At 47.1% G+C, this 23,230-nt stretch overlaps 2 protein-coding genes across 2 annotated transcripts; both read left to right on the forward strand.

Annotated features, from left to right (window-relative positions):
* The first annotated feature begins 1,098 nt into the window (after positions 1-1,098).
* On the forward strand, positions 1,099-10,593 carry LOC149325490 (uncharacterized). The gene is made up of 3 exons (XM_089563301.1): positions 1,099-1,674; positions 3,765-4,326; positions 5,196-10,593. Exons 1-3 carry the CDS (start codon positions 1,586-1,588, stop codon positions 7,227-7,229), a joined length of 2,685 nt encoding a protein of 894 aa, XP_089419427.1. The 5' UTR covers positions 1,099-1,585; the 3' UTR covers positions 7,230-10,593.
* A 3,603-nt stretch (positions 10,594-14,196) lies between these two features.
* On the forward strand, positions 14,197-19,121 carry LOC149325491 (uncharacterized). Its single transcript, XM_089565080.1, has 7 exons — positions 14,197-15,898; positions 17,917-18,153; positions 18,231-18,336; positions 18,416-18,531; positions 18,598-18,781; positions 18,840-18,915; positions 18,971-19,121. Exons 3-7 carry the CDS (start codon positions 18,231-18,233, stop codon positions 19,062-19,064), a joined length of 576 nt encoding a protein of 191 aa, XP_089421206.1. The 5' UTR covers positions 14,197-15,898; positions 17,917-18,153; the 3' UTR covers positions 19,065-19,121.
* Positions 19,122-23,230: the final 4,109 nt, after the last annotated feature.

A 23,230-nucleotide genomic window follows, 5' to 3' on the forward strand; every position in this document is an offset into this window, starting at 1 on the left:
TTGAAAGCACGTCACTTACATCGCAAAGTCTGGTCGATGGCGTTGCGTTAAAATTCGCCCGGCCAATTTTGTTTTACCGAACCTTCCTCCCGCCCGCGTCGGTTTTCGATGATGGGATCGCGAAGAACCGCTTTCCACCGTCGTGACGGTTCTTGCACCCGAAGGCGCAGCTGCTCGTCATGCCACGTGTGTCAAGTTAGGTGACTGACACACGTTCCGAGCAAAACAAAAGCCGCTGTTCTTCACAGCAAGCAAAAGCGCAGTGTCCGCAACGACGCCTGCCGAACCAACGGTGCGCGGTTGGAGCGGACAATATGGCGTCCGCGGCGGCGAAAAGCGCAGGTTTAAAGGCGGCGGTACCACGCTAGCGGCGGTCAGCAGCCATTTTTCGTCATGTTTGTGTGAGCGGTGTGGCTCATCCGTTTGCGCTAGAGAAATGATATTGAGCGCATTGTAAAGATAATTGTATCTTCTTTGCGATGGTATGTGTCGCTAAAAGCTATTCACGTTAGTATGATAGCAGTGAGCAAAAGAGCGAGGGGCATAAAACGATATTTTTGCTCGACTTGCCTGCGTTGGATTTGCTGGTTACGAAAACTACTGCTCCGAAAAGAAAACTGCTTCTGCAGCTTTTAGATTAAGTGTGACTCAAGGACCTCACAGGCATTTTATTGAGTTATATTGGGTAGTTATTTAGAACTGGTGCCATAAAAAAGTGTGAAATTTAAAAGAATGGCGCATTAATAACTCCTAGTCCAGTTCATAAATCACAAACATATTTAGCAGGATTGTAGATAGTACCCATGTTGTTAATTCTTGAAAATTTCATTGAGCTACATGTCATAATTTTTTAGTTTTCATTGTTCAAAGTTGGTCGTAACCTAGAAACTGCGCTCTTTTGATCTAAGTTTTAGAAGCAAGTAAACGTCGTATAGGGAACAAATTTTGCACGCGAAATATTTAGGAAATATTCAAGGATCTGCTCAAGGCCGAATTTCGCTATTACAAACAGAACGGTATTACTGCGCCATTCAATTGCGCTATTTTTTGGTGCGCCGTAACCACCGCAAAATACATCCAGCGCGAAAGATCACTGTTATATTCCAGGCTTTTTTGACAGGAACTGAAGTCGCTGGTCTTAAACTACCAGTGATGTAAATTTGGGTATGATAAACGGCTCATGTTAGCTCGCACTCGCCCCGTTTGTTGGTCGACGGGGCTGCTGCATTTGAATCTCGCGGGCGTTTTGACTCAACAATGGAGTTCCGCCGGTCAACGACAGTGGCGCTGTCAAACATTTTGAAGCAAGACGTACGAGACAGTAACTATTGGGGTTTACTGAAACGTGTGCGCAGCGCCTCCCATGTGTGTGTGACGCCCGCAACTCTCGCCCCGGTACGGACGGCTGACTACGCTGAAGCCTGTCCTGCCTTTCGGTCGCTTCTTCGGCTGCTCCGCAGGCTGTCATCGGCGTATCGTGCTGTTTTGCTTGTTGGTGTTTTTTTTTTACTGTGCTTCTGTATTTATGTGCAGCGCCGTTTTTTATCACGTTATCTTGCCAGTTTTTTGTGTGTAAAAGTGTCAAATGGGGAATCGGCGGCGATACCTTCAAAGCAAAAGGTCGACGATCACAAAGCGTCGTACGCGCATGGCTGATGTCAGGGCCAAACGCAGGTGAGCCATTCGGACCGCAATTTTGTTATTAGTATGTGCATTGAAGTCCCAACTGTACCTGTGTCGCGTGCGTGAGCTACCTCGTAGTGTGTGTTATCGAGTGCGGTTTTTCATGAACGCGTGTGCAAGATTACCAGTGTCACGGCACTGTGACATTTCGTAAGGCGAGAGCAGAAATCTGCTGCATAATTCTTTGTTCCTTAGCTGGGGTCCTGTAGAAGTGGCTCTAAATTGGAGAGTTGAGGGGCTTGTGTTTAGAAATAAGCGATGAGTTTTAAAAGTCACAGAGGGCATTGAGGGATATTTTATGTATATGACGACTCTCGTCCTGAGCATGCGCACGTCGCGGGTTGGATCCCAGATGTGGCAGATGGAATTTTTTTCTTCACTCCGCTCTGAAGTAAGTCTATAAACTGTTGGCATTTCTAAAAAAGTATACTACAGCTTATACAGGGCGATAAAATCACCTGCTGATTCTGCATTGCGCAAAACATTTCGCGTTTGCGTTTTGCATTCCTCCTGATTTCGTTAGGAGCTCGCAGTGCAGTGCGTGGAAGCGGCAGTTTACGTTGTGGGGGGATGGACACCTTTCTATGCGAGTGGCATTTGGCAGCTTATGTGTAGATTATGATGAGGGAGGGGCAAAGCGTGATAAAAAATCGTACAAGCGCACTGCGAGCCGTAGCTACTGCAGATACCTTAGTACCGGTGATAAACTAGTTCTTAGCACTTGAAATTTTTTGCTGAGGAGGTTCAATTTTCTTCATTCATGCACCTAGCTCGCGCCTATGATGCTGATTATCTTCTAGTTTCGTGCTATGAGGCCGGTGCTTTCAAAGAAATATAATTGTGCTCGTGAAATTCACTGCATAACTCTGGCTAGAGAAACGCACTAGTCAGTGCATGCTTCTGTTTCGTATTCACTGCAAGTAAATTTTTCTTCTCCTACTTCGCTGCAAGAATAAATTGTGAAGTACAATTTAGGGATGTCGAAGAAGCCCCACTGCTCATTTTTTATTGTCTGTAGTGTTGAAAAAGGGGCCAGAGAGCAAAACTTGTGATGAAAGTGATGGATGTTCAAGTGCCCCAGATGAAAACTGTGCTCTGTGCACTATCCAGTGTACTTCCTTTGACACAGTGAGAACCATGCCAACCATGTTATCAAGACGTCGGTCTGCCTTGAGTGTATGTTGTTTGTGGTTCTAGAAAACAGGAAGTGTTAGCAGTGTAATGAGTGACAGGGACTCGTCAGGCAAAAGTGAATTGCCTTTTGTCCTGTCCCTCACACCAAACTTGTCTGAATAAAGACTTCAATCATTCAAATCAAACCAATCAAATTAGGATTCTGTATCAAAAGCCTGAAGCAAACTTCAAACAGCCCACTCTTGGCAGTCACGGTATAAAGTTATCACCAGGCTGCACTAATGTAGTCTTGCGATCCTGTGCAGGCATGTGAAGTACCTAGGCTATCGGGCAAAAACATCATTTCCATTCCACAATGCAGGATTACAAAATAAAAATCAAGATTATTAGATATGGTGTACTATAACTGTTCTTGTTGAAACATTTACTGAAGGAAAATAAAAGACAATGAAAAGCATGTAACCTGCTCTTAGTAGTTCATGTTTCACATTACGCATTGTGGTTGTATTACATAATATGCTTTTAGTATTGCCAGTTGTACCGCATTTTAGCGCACAATCATGTCTTCAACATGACTGAAATTATAAAACAATGGAAATGAAAACTGAAATATAGCTATTTCTTGGAGGTTGCGTGCACTAGTATAGCACACAGCAAGGACTTGTGTGAAGCAGCTTCACTGCACATCTGCTGCAGTATTTCTGATAAACGGCCAGACATGCTTATTCTGCAGTCGATGAGACTGCACACTTCTGAGCATGAGCAACCATTTATGGTTTTATTGCTTCATCATGATGCAACCAAATTGCTACCATTGTCTGTTGGATACATCACAATTTCGTATGGAGAGCATTGTCTGCTGTATTTTGAAGCTTTATTTTACAATGATGGACTTATTTACAATGATTCTGTTCTTAAGAGTATATTCATTTCACCACATATTTCAGGCAGAAAGAAACCCTGCCAGAAAGCAGCAGAGGTGCAGAAATGTCCACTCCCCCACATGTGGAACCCAGTATGGGCCTTACAGATGCTGGAGGACCTGACTATTGGAATGGTCTGGGACTCGGCGGTGACGAACCCTTACCAGACCTTTCCTTTGAAAGAGTCACAGATGCAGTGGAGACGCCACAGCCTAAGGCTATTTCGGGGAGGAGGGTGGTGTCACTGACACACTTCATAGCTGCCATACGGCATCTTGACACTCATAGTTGCCCTCAGTCGAAAGAGGGCCACTTTGTATTTCAAAAGGAGCGAAAAATAGGGCTGTGGTCTGAGCTGATCTTTCAATGCAGTGGCTGTAATGAGGTCAGAAAGGTCACCACAGACCCGGTTCCGGAACCGGCATCCCTCGGAAACAGCCTTGAGCTTGGCGTCAATGATGCTGCTGTCTGGGCATTTATGAGTATAGGGTGTGGCCATTCTCACCTGGAGGAGGTGATGTCAGTTATGCAGGTCCCAGTCATGAGCAAAGGAGCATTTATGCGCCGGGAGGACTGTGTTGGAAAGGTAGGACGGTGTACCTACCATTGCAATATTTTTCTTGTATTTCAGAGTATTGGTTTTGGCACCTGCTCTCGTGTATTTGCATGATTTGCAAGCACCAACATATGGGGATTGGCCACGTCAAGGGGCAAAACATGCTTAGTATGGTCATAATGGCGAAGCATGAAGCGCAAAAAAAGACAGGGACATATTATGCTTAGTATTCTGTGCACACTTGGCTAGGTAGCTTTGCGTGTCTTACTAACTGTCCACTTATCTTGCAAAAGGTGCAAATGTAGTTTGTGTGTTTTCTCACTGGCAGTGTTCTTGGAAACTAATACCAGGCAGCAGTGTAGTAATTGTGGCTTTTTTTCAAATAGCAACAAAGAAAACTAAGCCTGAACTTGTGGAGAGGATTGGAAAATGTTAAACCCAAGCTTGTGTGCCACGCTAGCAGGAAGCACAACAAGAACACTATTCATTTTTCGGTCTTTTGTGCACTGTTATTTCATGTTTTACCTCATAACTGTGAGTACATAGGTGTCCACAGACATGACTGTGACATCACGGTGTGCATAAAGTTTAAGCACCTATGCAGCGGCATATTGCGAGTGACAAGGCAAAACTGCACACACCGTCATTGTCCACAGGGACAACACACACGGATTGGTCTTTGTGGAAGTCCACCACATGCAAAATGGGTGGTCAGGAAGCTCAGGGCTTGCAGCTATGCATCACGCCCTCCCTTTTCAGCCTCTCTCATTGTCCTTATCTTTTGCACTTCAAAAGCATGAAGAACCAACCAGCATGCTCTCATACCCACGTTTGTGTGTTGTGATTCGTTGTGGGTGGTAATTTCTGTACTCATGTGGAACAACCATTATGTTTTTCAGCATTGGAAGCATGTGCTCATAGAGCATATGCTCAAAGCTGGCCAAGAGGAGCGAAGGTTGGCGGCTGAAGCAGGGGAGTTCTGTGAGGACCAGAGCACTCCACACATCACGGTGGTGGTTGACGGCGGCTGGTCACACAGAAGCCATGGCCACAGGTATTCAGCAAATTCTGGAGTTGCGGTAATCATTGGAGCACGCACGCAGAAGCTGCTTTACCTGGGTGTGAGGAACAAACTGTGCAGTACCTGTGAGTACTACACAAGAGAACAGAAGCAGGTGAAAGAGCATGCGTGCTACAAAAACTGGAGTGCAAGCTCTGGTGCTATGGAGGCTGACATTATTGTGGAAGGGTTCAAAATGAGTACAGAGATGCATGGCCTGGAATACCGTACCTTCATAGGGGATGGTGATTCATCTGTCTACCATCAAATCAGCACGAAGGTAGACTACGGTCGTTTCATAAAGAAGAGCGAGTGTGCCAATCATGCAGTCAAATGTTATACCACTCGCCTCTACGGTGTTGTGAAAGAATGCAAAGGGAGTGCCAGCATCCTAAGTGGCCCTAGAATAAAACGCATCAAAAATGGTGCCCGCAAAGCAATCAGCCACTATGCCCGCACCCTGCGGGAGTTTCAGGGCTCCTCAGAGGAGAGGCAAGAGCTGATAAAGCGCAGCGCACAAGATCTGACTGCTGATCTCTTGAATGGGCCAAGTCATGTATTTGGCTGCCATGAGAAATGCAAAATGTATTTTTGTGATGGAACGAAGAGTGAAAATTCCTGGGGGTGCATTCCTCAAATGCTGAAAGTCAAGATAATGACTGCAGCAAATATTATTGCTGACAAGGCTGCCCGCCTGGTGACAGGGGATACAAGCAACCTTGCAGAGAACTACATGTCTCTTGCTGCCAAGTTTTCAGGTGGCAAACAGATCAACCGGTGCCAAAAAGGCTCTTATGAGCATCGGTGCCAAGGTGCTGGACTGAGTTTTCAGCTTGGACCTCAGTGGCATGCCATAGCTGCTAAAGCTGCAACTAACAAGAGTCCAGCACCTGTCCTGAAAAAGTATGTAGCAAAAAAAAATGACGAACGAGTGCATAAAAGGCTGCAGAGGAAACGGCTCTTTGATGACTGTGGTCAGCAGAAGCCTAGACACAAAGATCTTATGGCCTGCGAATCTTTTCGTCACTATGGGCCTAACTGTGAACAGCCAGATATGCCACCTGAACAGTTCTCTGAAAAGACTAGAGAAATGCTTCAGTGTTTGCAAGTTGATCGCAAGCAGCAGGAGGAAATTGAAAACGCAACACGAGGTCAGGCTGATAATCCAGCCTGGCATGCTGAGAGGCAGCATCGCCTTACAGCATCATACTTCCATTCCGTTTGTACACGGAAGGACTCTACTCCATGTGACGTACTTGTCAAAAGCCTTGTGCACAGAAAGAGCTTCACTACAGCAGCCCTGGAACATGGAAGGCACCATGAGAAAGAAGCCTTGAGCTTGTATGAAACTTTGAAGCAAAATGAGGTGCAGCAGTGCGGGCTTTTTGTAGATATAGAGCATGGTTTTTTGGCTGCTTCACCTGATGGTCTGGTTGGTACTGATGGTATTGTGGAGGTCAAATGTCCGTACACAACAAAAGACCAGGACCCACTGGAAGCTGCTCGAAAGATCTGTGCGAAAACAGATAGCAGTACTGCTCCTACGCTTCCGCAGTCTCACCAATACTTTTATCAAATTCAGGGCCAGCTTCACATTACTGGGAGGTCGTACTGTGACTTTGTTGTGTACACCACAAAAGGAATTCATGTGCAGCAGCTGCTGCGAGATGATGAGTTCTGGAGGAACAAAATGGAGCAAAGTCTTATTCGATTCTACAGAGACTGCATTCTTCCAGAAATTATTGACCCCCGAACTACCCGCTCAATGGAAATCCGCCGACCAGAATGGAATAGGCTTGCCATAGAGAAAAGCCAACTAAAAAAAACAGCTTCTTCCAAACGGAAGAAAGAAGCGTGTGCCCAAAAGGAGTGAACTATGTATGTTTGAAGCAGAAAAGCAATGCCACTGTCTGAAAACAATCATGTCACTTCCCGTACGAGTAGTCGGTTCAACCAGCGAGAACTGTGTAACCACTACGATGACTATAAGTATGCACCTCTTTCTCATGGCACATCCTGCTTGACAAACAGTAGTCGGTTCAACCAGCCAGAACTGTGTCACCACTACAATGACTGTCAGAAGCACCTCTGTCTCGTGGCTATCCTCCTTGACAATCAGTAGTCGGTTCAACCAGCGAGAACTGTGTAACCACTACAATGACTGTCAGAAGCACCTCTATCTCATGGCACATCCCCCTTGACAATCAGTACCGTGTTTTGTGGTGTATAAGTCGTATCCCCCTTCAGATGGCTGTTTATCCAAAAAACGTACATAAGCCGCACCGGTGTACAAGACGCACCTGTCCACTGGGGTCGTTGAGGATCACCTGTAAAAAAATTGCGCCGACAATTGTGGCAGCTCATATACAATCTAAAAACTAGATAGGACTTTTAAAAATGTTTATTGAGATACATACGGAAGGCACGCAAAGGCGCAGTCAAAAGTAAATAAAATGCACAAATGGAAAACTGCATCCATCATACCCTTATTTTGCGCGTCTGGCGCTCGTCATCGTCGGCTAAAATGTGTGCACGTTATGTTAGTGACACGGCATAATAGCAGCAGTGTATGGCCAAACCCTGAAGTTTGTCTGGTGTCACCATGCATGCGCTCCCTACTGGCTATACCAGAGGCCATGCACGGTATTTGCTGACTCCTATCTAACTGGGCGAACCAATCTTTATACACACCACAGCTAGCACCGGAAAAAATCATCGTACTGCATTATGAAAATGGCGTGCACTCATTTTAGCTGCCGCCGCCGACTGCCGGATGCACAAGATAACAGTATGTTGGAGACAGTTATCCGCTCGCTCAAGAGACAGCGCGCACCGATATTTTCAAATCTCAAAATTGTAAGTTGCTGGGTTAAACATAACAAAGTGACATGGACTATAAGGGACGCGGTAGTGGTCGGCTCAGTTAGGCATCGCGCAGCACATCCATACCAGCACACAAGCACCTTTTCGGGAGCAGCTGGTGCGACCCGCATTTATTCCGTTTATAAGTCGCACCGACGAAAATTTCAGAAAGAAATGCGACCTGTACACCTGAAAATACAGTAGTCTGTCAAACAGCCCGAACTGTGCAACTACTATAATGACTGTCAGAATGCACCTCCATCTCATGGCACATTCCCTTGACAATCAGTAGTCGGTTCAACCAGCAAGAACTGCGTAACCACTACGATGACTGTCAGGACGCACCTCTGTCTCATGGCACATCCTGCTTCACAATCAGTAGTCGGTTCAACCAGCGAGAACTGCGTAACCACTACTATGACTGTCAGGACGCACCTCTGTCTCATGGCACATCCTGCTTGACAATCAGTAGTCGGTTCAACCAGAGAGAACTGTGTAACCACTACAATGACTCTCAGGACGCACCTCTGTCTCATGACACATCCTGCTTGACAATCAGTAGTCGGTTCAACCAGCGAGAACTGTGTAACCACTACTATGACTGTCAGGACGCACCTCTGTCTCATGGCACATCCTGCTTGACAATCAGTAGTCGGTTCAACCAGAGAGAACTGTGTAACCACTACAATGACTCTCAGGACGCACCTCTGTCTCATGACACATCCTGCTTGACAATCAGTAGTCGGTTCAACCAGCGAGAACTGTGTAACCACTAAGATGACTGTCAGGACGCACCTCTGTCTCATGGCACATCCTGCTTCACAGTCAGTAGTCGGTTCAACCAGGGAGAACTGTGTAACCACTACTATGACTGTCAGGACACACCTCTTTCTCACGGCACATCCTGCTTGACAATCAGTAGTCGGTTCAACCAGCGAGAACTGTGTAACCACTACGATGACTGTCAGAAACACCTCTATCTCATGGGTTGTCCTGTGTGATTAGCTCATGGTTGAGCAACTATGAACTATAAGTTATTGTAACCTATGTTGATATCTTTCTTGTGTTCCCATCACCAGCCAGGTCACATCCAGTGGAGGACCACAGCCAGTTGTGACCTCTATTCCTGTCCTGTTCAAATCACGGGGAGCCTAATTTTTATACGCACCACATCTAGCGCTGGAAAAAATGCTGGTACTGTATTTTGAAAATGGCATGCAACATGTCTGCACTCCCTGAAGACTTGCCGCTGCAGACCATCAGACCTCGCCTAGTCGTTTGCTCTTTTGCAACAATATAGTTTTTCTTTCCGCCCTCCTGTTATGACCTCGTAGGTGAGTATATGTGAGGTAAAATCATTATAGAGGGTATTTTTGCTATAAACTTATCACTTGTTTCATACAAATGCTTGAAAGCTACACAGCCCTCCTTGAGTTGGGTGTTTTCCTTAGCTGAAAAGGCGCTGAAGCACATTTGTGGATGAATGCACTCTAAATATGCTTGTAATTGATTTTCAAATGTAACCGTTGAGATCCCTGCTATATGAAACATGAAACTGTGTTTTCATTTCTTTCCGCTTTATATTTTCAAAAATGTGGGGCTTTTATATGTCCGTTGCAACGGCACTGTTGAGTTGTTTCTTTTTCCCCAAGTATAGCTTAGTTGGACATGCTGTACTTGTTATGCCTGCTCCTTTCTTCTGTTCTATAGCTGCGTCTTTTCTTTTGCTACTAGCCCGCTTGTGGCGTTCACTTTCCTTGGAAGCACAGTATCAATATACACTTTCAAGGGATATTCAACCTCACAGCTCACATTTTTCTGCTTGTGTGTAATGGATACAGCCTTCTGCTGGTAAGCTTTTTCTTCGTGAACTGCTGGTGACATCAAAACAAGCAGTGTATCATTGTTCCAGCAGCTTTGTATCACCCTGTATGGCGTAAGCAGAATATGTTTCTATCGTGCTCAGCAGGCTTTTATCCTAACTTATCTGCTCTCATTGTTACAGTGGCAGCAAATTACTTAGATGTATGTAAGGACTTTTCAGTCCACTTGCTATGTTTATGCACATATTTTCTTTCCTTTTCCGTTACTGCCCTCACATTTTTGTATGACGGGAGGTAAGCATATGTGTTTGTGTGTTACTGAAACACTAAGTCAATGGAAAGTAACTGCAATGGTTGAGCAGTAAACAGCAAGCTAATACCCACTTTTGAGCACTGACATTTCCTGTCACTTCCTGAAAATAGACTCACATATGACATTGGTATGGACTTGTTTGCTTGCAGGCTGCCACCATGATGTGTGGGGGAGTTGTGCAAGGCATCTGAACGTGCTTAGCAGATGTTGCAATAAAATGGTCCTGTTTTTATAAGGAACATGTGTTTGTCTTTTGAAAATGCACATCAATGGAAGTGAATGAAGCCTTCTGCTTCTGCCTCTACCAGTGGCGAAGTGCATGTGTGGACAGTGTGATTTCACTAGCATTGTAGTGGCAAAGCATGCCCCCAAAATTATATGTCAATCACACACTGCAAGAAAAAAAGAATGCACGGATAACATTCTTGAAAGGTATATGGGAGCATAGCTGGTGATATGCATGCGCGCAATGCAGCAAAAACAATGCCAGCATCTCTTGCCATTGTTTGCACTGCATGAAATACCAGTACTTTCCCTCAGCGGTGTGCACACCACGGATACCGAAATCGTTAGAAATGCAATCAGTTGTCAGTCTCGGCTACAGGGTATTATGATTCAAAACTAGCTCTTGTAAATGGCGGTTTCCGGAAGAGCTGCTCCACAATAGTACAGCGACATTTGCTGCGCATGGCGCTGCACGAATGCGCGTGTAGTGTCTAGATAGGAGTAGGTGAGTTGCATAAATATGGAAGTCTGCTATGGTGGGCTTGCTGCTCGCACCGCTGGCACTTGCCACGTGCCAGCGCAAGTGCCAATCTGCTCGCGGGTGCTCAAAAGCGGTGGTGTCCCTCATTGTTAGTCATGGCTGGAATTCCGCTCCGGTCAAGAATGGAGAAAATTGTGCTGCGGGCGTGCGGGGCAGCTTGGTGTATGCGAGTGAGAGGGGAGCTTGCGGAGCGGGCGAGCGTAGTGTATGTGTGTGTGAGAGAGAGAGAGCGCGGTCGCCCTCTCCCGAAGTGCGCGCCTCACGTGTCAGGTCGCCGGCAACTTTCGCGGTCCTTCCCACTGGCTGTATCGCCTCGCGTAATGCAAATACAAGCAGGTGGAAAGGTTTTCCCTCCCTCTCTACCCTTTGTTTTCCCCTTCACTGTCATCTCGCTTTCCATTTCCATCCCCCAGCTCAGGTGCTTCTAGACATGATAGCAGATGCCGGCGCTGGCAAGAATCCTTTTACCTTCTTTTTCATTTACAATAAAAGCCACTTACTACTACTACTCAGGATAGTTCCGTGAACACGAGGGGCCGAGAGCTTCTGGTGAAATTTATTGGAAACCGGTATGAAGTCCTTTGGCTGGGTGGTCTGTGGATGACATTGGTGAAAACATTTTGTCTAAGAGCTATTTTTCAGCAGATTTCGAAGCCCTCTCAGCAACACCATCAAGGACTTCAGGATAATTCAGCAAGGTTATGTGGGAAGCAGGTTTTACATCGCGAATTGTTTTTTGACCTGGTTTACAAAGCGGGGAACATAATATGACGTTAGTGTCGATCCGTATTCACAAATTAGAAGAAAGACCATAAATATTTTCAAAATGGTGCTCGTCTACCTGATAAACATTTACGACCAGATTTTCATTAGCGTGGTTATGAAAAAACCCTAATTGGAAGCGTCCGGAACTCTACATTTTACCAGATCTGACGAACGCTTCAGCCTCTTGCCCAGGACGGTTCCTCATGCTTGTTTACAAAAAAGCATACAGCAGCAGCATGCTTGCATTGTCTTCGCATTCCGGCCTTGAAATAGCATTTGCCACAGCGGTTGCTTTTGTGTGCATGGTGTTGAAGACGAGGTTCGGGGTCGCGGCTCGACGGATCCACGGTCTGCACGACGCCCGTTCCCACCTCCAGGCCAAGGACAGGAGTGCCGCAGAGCGACGGAGTTAGAAGGTGGCAAAAGAAGGCTGAGTTTATTTACATAATTACATGAGTGAAGATCGGAAAGTAGTGCTCTTCGACGGCATTCGTTGCGAGTTTTATACCATCTTTCTTCCCTAGCTTCCCTAGGATGATGACGTCAACTCCAGGGCAGGTGAGGCCAGAAACTCACTCGCGCGCACACACTTCCACTCCCGCACCTGTGGACACGTCACGCGTTGAGCCGGGGAGAAAAGGAGGCCCTCGAGGTAAAGTTGAGGTGAAGTTCTCGGACGCGACGAATGTTCCCCCGGGCTGTTGACACCTGTCCGTCAGAAGACATCCGTCACGAAGGGTCGGAATGCGAGACCGTCAAAAGGGCGGAAGTGGGCCTTTGTCCTTTGGGGACGTTCTTGAAGATTGCGGAAGTCCCCCGCCAGCCCGCCGCGGTGCTCGGTACGCAGAACAATCATCGAGACGACGGCCCTTGACATTCGCAACGGTTACTGCGAAAAGGGAGAGGTAACGTCCACGTGCTGATGTCCCCACGCACGTGGGCCGACTCCGGAGAATTGGGCGCTTTTGTGTCCATTGGGCCTGCACGGAGACGTAGCAAAGGAGGCTGCCCTAGCCTCGTGCCGAATCCGGAACGACTTGAGGCGACCAGATTTTCATTAGCGTGGTTATGAAAAAACCCTAATTGGAAGGGTCCGGAACTCTACATTTTACCAGATCTGACGAACGCTTCAGCCTCTTGCCCAGGACGGTTCCTCATGCTTGTTTACAAAAAAGCATACCGCAGCAGCATGCTTGCATTGTCTTCGCATTCCGGCCTTGAAATAGCATTTGCCACAGCGGTTGCTTTTGTGTGCATGGTCATGAAACGTGAAAAAAATCTGCCATCATTTACACACACATCTATTTTCCTCAATATTTCATGACATTCTAAGATATTGGGAGTAGGCATTGCTCTGGCTGAATGTAACTTCTAAGTCAAAATGTTTGCTTGCACATGAATGAGCACATATAGCGATGGCTCTGCAAATAAAGTGTTCCCGCATGCGCGGTAATCTCTTCAGCTTCGCATATCTGTTTAGAGGCACTTTATGCTCGCATAAAGATTGTGTTTATTATTATTAGCGCAAAACGTAACAAAACCCCATTGTATTGGCCTCGAATTTCAAGTTGATTCACTTAGGACACACACTTTCTGTCACTTCCCCATGGAGGTAGTTTTCATTGACAATCTGCTCCACTGAGTGCACGTGATCAATTAGCAATTTTCGCTCCTTCAAGTTGACAGAAAAAAAAAATGTTTTCACTATTTTCTGGGACACACATCTTAGGCTCTACATTTTTCTCACCTGAAAAAGAAAAAAAACGCGACTGCGCATACAGATTTGCTGGCAGGCCAACACGTGCAAAGAAAACTGGCTTCCTTCAAGACACACGTCATCAACGCACGTGCTTCTGGTCCGAAGGGCAAAACATGCGCCGTACCGAGAAGGCTCACACTGGGAGAAGAAGGCTGCCAGGCGTTTCGAATCAGGGAACAAAGCTGGTGGGGGAGTGCTCGGCACCTGAAAAACCGGTTCAGAACCGAAATTCGACGATTTTGCCCATCGGGGCACACCTTTTTGACGTCACACTGTTTACATCAGGGAGAGGTCTATTATGAGGCACCGGCCGGATTCACCATGGCGCCTGGAGCGCGCTCCTGCCACCCGGCCTAAGTCATTCAGCGCAAGCGTTTCCCCTCTTCTATCCTGTGAGGGCCGGCGAGGCGTCTCTAATCGGGGTAAAAAGGCGGCGAAGGAGCCCTCGGGACCAACAACACCGGCTCAGAACCAAAAGTTGTCACTTCTGCCAACCGGGCCACAACTTTTTGACGTCACGCTGTTTACAATAGGGAGGGTGTTTCACAGTTCTGCGAAGCTGATGTTTTGCGAAGGCGATTGACATGCGGCCGTTCCAATCCAAGGTTCTTCTGCAGCCAAGGCCAGGCTAGAAAGAGGAGACAGACCTGTGTGCCTCTGCTGCGGGGAGTGGGTACAACTTGTCAGGGCGCACCCGCCCTGGGCGCAGTGGGGTTTGTAATAAAAATCTTTAGCGCGGCACCCAACCCTTGCTCTCACCGTCGTGGTAAAGCGGTGCGTTGCGCGTTTCTTTCCAGGAACGACGCTTGCTCCGTCAACAACTGCGGGGGGTGGGGGGAACGTACACTGCCAGTAGCCTTTATGCGCTCGCAATTACATGCGTGGTCCTGACAGTCAACAGACTCGAGCGACAAGACGCGGTCAGGTTCGCCAGCGTAGCCTTGTAAAGTGCACCGGGGAAGGCGTGTCCACAGATGACTCACCCCTTTCATTTCTGCCTATTGAAGCCAGCACTGCCCGTTACTGCTCTGGAGACCACCTGCACCCACAATTATAAATGCTTTTTGGCAAAAAGAGGTGCTATTTGGAAATGATGATAGTGACGATGGGTGTTGCAGGTAGTGACGATCGGTGCTGCAGCACATTGTGAAAATTAGTTTGTTTTCGCAAATACTTGCAAAATATGTCATAGCAGATGTAATTGCTTTCGCGTCTGATCGCATGCTGTTATCTAAGAAAGCATCACGAGCCTGAGATTAGCAATATCTCTGCTACACGGGCGTTTCAAATACCTTCCAACCGAGTGTCATTCGAGTCGGATGTCGCCTTGTGCAGCTGCACGAACTATTCAATGGCATTTGGCTGACATACTATCAAGTCAATGGAGCTCCGCGAAGGCATTCGAGATTTTGGAATCCCTTCGAGTCACGAACACGGCCCGCACTGACGTCGCCATCCCTTCGCTCCGCCAATAACACAGGGCGACTGCACACCAGTACTCCTTTTTACAGCGCTGTATGCAAACAGCTATGTTTGTTCGCGTGAGGTAAAACGAGAGCTACGCTTTTGTTTTATTAATCCTATTTGTGTACTTGTTGTTCCTTTGCTTGTTTATGCAGCGCGACAACTTTGTAGAAACCGCCGATGTGATCGCGCGCCTCGGAAACATTCGGTGGCCGGATTGCTGACATCGCGTAGGACCGACGCTTCTAATTGTCCCTGCTTTCTCCGATGTGATATTCAATTTTGAATCGCTTTATCCTGAAGTACGTTCGATGGCGAAATAAAACGTCCTTATTCCTAATCCACAAGCGACGCCGGTGACTGCTGCATGTTGCCCAAGAGCGCGGCAGTCTGGGTCCGACCAGAGCTTTCCTTTCATTGTATGTGCATCCTGCACTGTGAAAATAGTCGATATTAGGTCACCGTTGTGAAAACTTCATTTGTTGGCCATTTGCATTCCCCAAAACGTGAATTCGCGTTCGACGGTTGCGGAAATTGCACACACGAAACCTGCGGAATCGTTAGACCTATCGCGGAAAGGGGTCGTCGTCACTAGCAGAGCGAGAGTAGCTGTATTCAGGTATGTACATTATATTTAGTTGCTCATTACCAAAAAAAAGTTCGCACTAAGAACCAGAATAAAAAATAAAACTTTATTTACAGCGGAGCACGGCTGCTGAGACTACACACTCGCCTTGCCGGACCAAGTGTAGTGTGTTCGCCAAACTCACTGCTGGGCAAATGCGTTTTGGTACGAGGCTTTTGTCGCAAGCTTTCTGGCACGGGGTTTTTGACACACGAGGTTTATGTAGTATGGGACATACATTGCAAGGGCGTTTGTCACGCAGCTCTAACAAGGCAGAGCTTTGGAAACGGGTGTTCTGCACTCGAATCAATCATGCTGTATCAGCAGGAGATATGTTACAATTTCCAATTAGCGGCTTGGAAGACGTCCTTTTAGTGCGAGTGTAAAGCGTGTCATAAGCATGATGGAGATGCGCGATTGTTGTCAGTGCACCACCTAGTACCTGCTCCCAGTATAGGCCACGCCGCCACATTGAAGGCGCTTTAGCTCTGCAGGGTACGTAACCGGCGTTTGGATTCTTGCAGATTCACTAAGAAGGTTTTTGTATGATGTTGTATCATCCTCCTTTATAAACAACGCAGCCAGCCCTGCCTGAAACAGGAAAGCAGAAGTACAGTCGTGATTAGCATTAGATTAGCACCAGTGACGTTTTTATCTCGCAACGACAAAAGCAGCGCACGTGTTCACATAATCGTAACAGGATGCAGAGAACCGTGTAGGTCATTTCGAAAAACCTGACATTTATTCTTTATCGTAAGCGTCGCTCACAACGTTTCCCCAACGGAATGTACAAGCTGTGCAGCGCTCGCGTCATGTGCAGCGAGGTAGCTTAGTTTGCGGCTTTTCCTCTACTACAGTTGTGGAATTGCATGAAAATTGGTTACTGTTTCTGCAAACGCTTTCGGCAACCTTCGCAGCTGCAGGACAACCAGCTCTGTCAAAGCGTGCTGCATGCCCATGCACAATGCGTGGACATCCAGCCTCCGACATAATCGTCAGATATTCCAGGAGGCGAGGACCCGGTGCAGCTTTGCCGGCTTTACTGAGTCGGACAGGTAGCGAATACTTGGGACGAAAGATGGTTACCATGTTGAGTCGAGGAAGCGATACCCAGAAAACGTGTGAGGTCAGAAAAATTGCTACGCGTTCACATAACGAATAGGATGGCAGAATGGACCATTGTACGGAAAAAGAAAATGAACTCAAAGGGACAGGGGACGCTGGAGGAATGAACAGCAAGGAGTAGGTGGTGTAATGCCCTGTCTGATGCGTGGTATACTGAAACCCCCAAGTAAGGCAGCGAAGCACCCATGTACGTTTTTCTTTTTTGCGGTGCGTGGTCAGAGGGGCTCAGCATGGTTGCAAATTTTTGCAAGCCTGCAGACCTAGTTATCAGTGCAGCGATTCGTTATGATTGTACAATACCCAACATAATAAGTAGGAGCCAATGAAGTTAGCTTTTATACCCGGCGTCAAACGTTTTGTGAAGCCTATATTCGAGTAAACAAGCCACGTGTTGATACGAAAAATTGAAGATGGCATCACGCCTGCCTGCAGGCATGTGCTATTTGTTGATCTTGCATCTACGTTAGCGCACACAGCAGCTTACCCACTTTCCCCGCTTTTCGGTTACTGAAGTTTTCCTTTACAAAAGCACTGGCTTCCCTGCGCGACGCCCATTGCAGTGCATGGTCACTTTAGATAATGGGACATTTTGCACCCTGCAAAACTGCAAGATGAATGGAACATTTGCGGAAATCTGTAAGTGAGCTTTCGGAAAGGCTTGTTTTAGAAGGTCTCGTTCCTGGAAGACACTCTCGCATTCTTTGTGGAAACGAACAGAGCCATGCTTCCGGTGATGAAAAACCTTTGAAATGTCGCCATGTGACTTCGCGAGTACTCCTAGGGAGCTGTCGAGAAAGTACAGGGTCGTCCACTCTTAGTTAGAAGGCCGCACTCTTCAGAGGGCCACCGCGTGCGACACAGTCGCTCACCACAGCAAAGTGGCGCAGAAGAAGGTTTTTTTTTTTTTAAATAAACCACTACCACCACCCTCCAAAGAGGACGGCCACGCGCTAGCGCATTCTAAGTAAGAGTGGACGACCTTCTGTAGCAAGGCAGCAGGGGCTAGGCAGGAAATGAAAAGAAACTTGTCCACTTTCGGGTCTGAAAAAAATTTGCAGGTGTCGAGCGATCCTCCGCGGCCTTTATCCCCGAGAGACGCCTCGCAGCCTTTCCTTTCCTGGTAAGAGCCTTCTTGGTACAGCGCCAGTTTTGTCCACGAGACGGGAAACACCTGCGCTGATGACGTAAGCTGAGAGAGGTCGCCGGGTGCACCCATCAGTATAAATTACGGGCCAGCAGCGTAGCAACCGCATTGCGACCCGTCGTCCCGTCACAAGGATCCTCGATCATCAGCAGTAAGTATTGCTTTTTCCATATACTCGCGGCATAACTGGGGATTCCCTAAAAGTAATTTTTTTTCTTTTTGATTCAGATGTTTCAAAACCAACCTGCGAAAATTTACGAGCATCAGCTCATTGGGGACAGCATGCTCCTGCGGTTGGCGGAGCGTGCTTCTGGACTTCCGCGAAGCCAGATCGGTAAGTTTGGCCGTAGAAGCAAATATGGTTCATTTTCTGAAACTGCAGTGCCTAACTGCTCGTAAATTTCGCCGCGCAGAAAGTCCTACCCTAATGCCGGGAGGGACTGCGGCAACTCTGCTCGGGAGACTACGCAGGGTGGCTCACGTGGAGCCCATGGTCGCCGTCCTGGTTGGCACCAACGACCTTACCAGGGTACGCTTGTTTACGGCATCGGCATTATGCGTGCAAACTCATTTCCCTGTTTTTTTTTTCTTGCAGGCGCGTACCATGGTCGACGCAAGGCAGCTCGTGGCCACCCTGCGGGAGATTGTGGAGTGGCTGCGCGGGCGCTGTGCCGTGGTTGTTTTGCTCACGCTACCACCCGTCGCCCGTGCAGCCCACAACAGCACCCACTGGCGCATTTTGAAAGTAGTCAACACGTGGATTACTCAACAGAACCACGGTAAGTTAGTTCGTAACGTAGTCTATAAAATATAATGATTGCTTTCATTTCTACGCAGACAATGTGGTGCCAGTGCAGATAGACCGCCTGTTCATACTGCGGAAAAATCGCGTGAAATACTGTTTTTATGAAAGGTAAGTAAATATGTCAACATTTTCCGCTCAAAATAACGACTGTTATTTCTTTTAGGAGGATAGGAGTGGCCAGGCGGCAGGATTGCGTCCACTGGAGCGCGTCGGGCATGGACGCAGTCCTGGAGCTTCTGGCGGAAGTGATCGCCTAACGCGAACTGCACAGAATGGCCTTCTCCCAAAGGACGGTAGGCAGCAAGTAGTGAGCTACTTCGAAGACGACGACCTATGGCTTCTTCATGGTGGTAAAAAAGACGGATTTGTGGTGATGACCACCCAAACCTACAACAAAGGGCCGCCTTTTTGTTTTAGGTTGGGGCTGTCATCTCCACGAATCGTCTTGTTTATCACCATAAAAAAGTCATAGGTCGTCGTCTTCGAAGTAGCTTACAACTACTCCCTGCCTACCGTCCTTTTGGGAGAAAGCCAGTCTATGACAGCCCCAAACTATAAAACAAAAAGGAGCTAGTGCGCTCCATATCCTTACACAGGCCTATCGTTGTGGTGTTCACTCTGCAGGCTTGTCTGCTCACCTGAACGAAGTTTTTCTGTAGCGCGGATTCGTTGTGATGACAGCCCCAACCTCCAAAAAAAAGGGGTCCCTATAGGCCTCCTATAGGGAGGCCTTTTTGTTGGTGGTTGGGGCTGTCATCACAACGAATCCGCGCTATAGCAAAACTTCGTTCAGGTGAGCAGACAAGCCTGCACAGTGAACACCATAACGATAGGCCCGTGTAAGGATATGGAGCCCAAGCAAGTGCAAGAAGGGTCATTTAGAGGTAACGCATATGCCCGATGTGCTTTTCAGATGTATTGTTACCGAGAGCAATTCATGTCAACCGCAAATTAGCCGTGTTCTTCCCTTCGCTACCAAGGATGTGACAGATGTGACACCTTTTTTGAGAAAGCAGACGGACGTTGGGTTTTTATTTTCAATTGATGTTGAAGGTTTATTATAGTCTGTGCCACGCGCAGAACTGCCTGAGGCAGTATGCGCGAGTGTACTGATTTCAATGGGGATACATCGTTTCAAATTTTACCAGGTATTGGTGTGCAAAGATTCTTGTTGTGCTTAGCTCCACTGTTGTTTCTTTTGGAACAAGCATGTTTGTTCCTGGTGTTGCACCGGTGCTATGCAATATATTTTTATCTTCCATTGACCGTGCCTTAGCACCTTCTGCTGACGACGGCTCTGTCCTGCGAATATGTAGAGTGTTGACGAGGTAACCGCACCTTGACGCATGCTAGCACTTTATAAGGAATCTTATCCCTGCTTAGACAACTAGGGAAAAGCCTTGCTTTTACACAGCCTGAAAAATATTGCGGCCAGGTATGGCGTGCCTGTTGTTTTCTCGGCCACGAGACAGCTCAGCGGTTTGTGCACACGTAATGGGCGAAGAAAAAAGCACCAGTGCGAAAAGAGGCATGGTGAATGCTTTGCAGATTGTGCAGTTGGTGTGGTATATGAAATTCGCAGCATGAGAGCACCCAAAATCGCTAGAAAAGGGAACTGGATCTAATTTACCTCTTCACTGCGCAGAGTGGAAATGGGAGCCGGCACTTGACAGTATCAAGGTTCTTGGCAGGAGTCGCGAATAAGACAGCGCGCGAGGTTCTTGCAAAGAAAGGAGCCTTTGCAGGAGAAAGGAGCCGCATGTTGTAGTGATTGTTCTGCTGCATTATATGTTTTTTCATAATCACCAGGCCTTGATAGCAAATGACTTCTAATAAAGAAGTCCTTTCTGCGTGTTGTGGATTTACTGCTATGCGCTGAAAGCGTTCTGTCGCTTTTGTTGTTTCTTGTTCTTTTTGACGATTTATTGTATATCACTGTATTTTGCAATGATTTTCTGACGCTGCTTCTGCAAAGATACTTTTGTACAATAAGCAGGAAACCGGAACTTGGAGATAGACGGTCAGATTGAAGATGCTGAAGTCGTTGTAAACTGTGATTCCACGAAGGAGGGTTGATGTGATAGCAGTTGTGCGCGGATCGTGTTACTGAGTGCCCTGTATATATTTGAGCCCCAGACTTGCGAATAAACAATTGGTAGTCCAGCCACTTTATTGTCTGTTTCTCTTTTCCGGTTTTTATATTTTTGGATGGTTATTTATTTCTCATAATAAAGAGTTTTAGTTGTTGCAGTTTTTGTGTTACGCAGGAGTGCTGAAGCGGGCACAGCTCTCATCAGGAGAAATTAGTTGCTAAGTTGAGCTTTGCGTTTCGAGTAGACATGTAGTATGCAGTCTTCCTCGACTAGCCTGGCTTCCAGGACTATTGAGGATTTGAGGGCTCTAGGAGGCTCGTTTGTGGCGACCCTGTATCCCGGTAGCCGATCATCGTGCACATATCGTACAAAAAATGAGGGTGCCAACAGGGGTGCCCTAACAGTGCTCATTTCTTCAGAAGGCATCAACTGGAGGGTACTGACAAACTATGCCCCTCGTGTGCCTCTGGAGTGGATGCCATTATCAAATTTTCTGGGCAAGTGGCTTATCACGCTTTTGTCACGCGAATAACCTTTATAACAACTATACAGTCAGGTGTGGCTGAAGAAGCAGGTTCGACATCCGTGCGCGTGGTTGGTAGATGATATCTTTTCAAAATGTTGATATGATCTGTTTAGACTTATGCCTTCGCTCCACTGTTGTTGTTTTTTTTGGAACAGATATGTTTCTTCAGAAAAATAGTTGCCGCTACGGATATCGAGTATGCTGCTGTGCCGGCCCAAGATGGCTCGCACTTGACATTAGAGACTCCGGCGTACCGCGTGTCGCTGCCAAGGCGCAGGGGTTAGCGCATCAGGTGACTGCAACACTTCGCGAAAAAGTAAAAAAAGAAAACCGTACTGCCAGTTGGCGTATTTTTTTCTCGCTTCCTGGGTATTTTTTCGCACAGTTTTTTGAACACGATCGACGAAATAAGTGTTACTGCAAAATTTGCAGTTGGACCCTTGAGGCCTCTTACTCAAGCGCTTTTTTGAACGTACTATCACGATCAAAAGAAATGCCGTCAGAGTGCAGGTCGAGCTGAGTATTCGAAAGAGCAACTTTTGAGAAGGAAAACCGAGACTCCTCTACTCTCTTCCTCGATTTTTTTTTTCCCATTCCCTCAAAATGCGGACTGAACTCGACTTCTGTCGGGCTCATGTATCCACGGGACGAATGCCGTGTTCGCTGACGCTCTGACAACCGGTGCCGTTGCGCAGTTTCCGCAGCTATTCTAAAAAAAAATTTTTTTTTTTCAGCGAGAGAGCTACCGGGCGCTACGTGTTAGAAGGAGCACAGGGAACGCTGTGAGTAGCGAGACGGGAGGCGGCCAGGCCGCCATATATTTCGCATCGGCTCCTGGACAATGCAGACCACTGGGAGGCCAGATCTGCGAATTTCCGCTACCTATCGCCGAAATTCACTAATTGTGCAAGGATCGATTCGCCCCAGACCTCAGCGCGAGCACAAAATGTTTTCTTATGCTAGAGCAAACGAAACAGAGCAGCAGAAGCGATTTCAGTAGAAAAGTGACGTGAAAGCAAAAGTCCACTTATTTTGCGGACATCAGCTAGAGGACTACCACGGTGCGTATAGCTCTGACTTCCCGCATTCCCCGGAATGGAGAAAAAATGAGCCTTTTACTATACTAATTTACTACACAAACAGTGCCAGTACAAAAAGATGGGAGGGGGGGGGGGGGGGTAGTGCAATATCCACATTCGATCGCTTATTTTCTAGACAGATGCTGCCGCACGCTCACATCCGTGTTCACAAGACAGGAGGGAATTAGAACTGTTGGAATTAACACAATTTCGTGCTGGTCACTAACGATATCACAAAAGCAGGAACGTTGCCTCGTGTGGCAACAAAATGCAGTTCCAATGAATGGATGGAAATGCTATGCTAAGGCCACAGTAGGGAGAAACCCGACGCGATTGTAATGAGTACTTATTAGCTCTTGCCAGCTATGTCCCGCAGTCTCCAGTCGAAGTTTTGCAGCCAGTGTTTCCTTTTCGTTTTTCGAACCTTGGGGGTGGTAGTAGTTTATTTGACAATAAAAAGTGAACGAAAAGAATGTTGCCGGCTGCGGCCCTAAGCACTTTCGGGATTTTTGTTATCATACACGGATGCGCGGGCGGAAAAAAAGAAAATCAGCATTACTTGCAACGTATCTCAACGTCACAGACTACCTCTCCGCAGCTACTGACCCAACGACTTGAACGCAATATGTTTGTACCATTCTGATATGCCTTATTCTGCCCATTTTCTCTTATTTACTGTTACCATATCAGCTGTCTCTTAGAATTCTACGTAGCACTGGCAGTGT

The sequence above is a fragment of the Amblyomma mixtum genome, chromosome 10 (assembly GCF_055824585.1).
Source record: "Amblyomma mixtum isolate Tamu chromosome 10, ASM5582458v1, whole genome shotgun sequence".
Taxonomy (NCBI): domain Eukaryota; kingdom Metazoa; phylum Arthropoda; class Arachnida; order Ixodida; family Ixodidae; genus Amblyomma; species Amblyomma mixtum.

What these genes read in the sequence shown, in the direction of transcription:
- LOC149325490 (XM_089563301.1), top strand. Translation starts at nt 1,586, where the DNA reads ATGGGGAATCGGCGGCGATACCTTCAAAGCAAAAGGTCGACGATCACA. An exon ending in GATGTCAGGGCCAAACGCAG is followed by an intron (nt 1,675 to 3,764) that starts GTGAGCCATTCG and finishes CACATATTTCAG; the next exon opens with GCAGAAAGAAACCCTGCCAG. An exon ending in GGGAGGACTGTGTTGGAAAG is followed by an intron (nt 4,327 to 5,195) that starts GTAGGACGGTGT and finishes TATGTTTTTCAG; the next exon opens with CATTGGAAGCATGTGCTCAT.
- LOC149325491 (XM_089565080.1), top strand. Translation starts at nt 18,231, where the DNA reads ATGTTTCAAAACCAACCTGCGAAAATTTACGAGCATCAGCTCATTGGG. An exon ending in ACTTCCGCGAAGCCAGATCG is followed by an intron (nt 18,337 to 18,415) that starts GTAAGTTTGGCC and finishes TTCGCCGCGCAG; the next exon opens with AAAGTCCTACCCTAATGCCG. An exon ending in AAATACTGTTTTTATGAAAG is followed by an intron (nt 18,916 to 18,970) that starts GTAAGTAAATAT and finishes TATTTCTTTTAG; the next exon opens with GAGGATAGGAGTGGCCAGGC.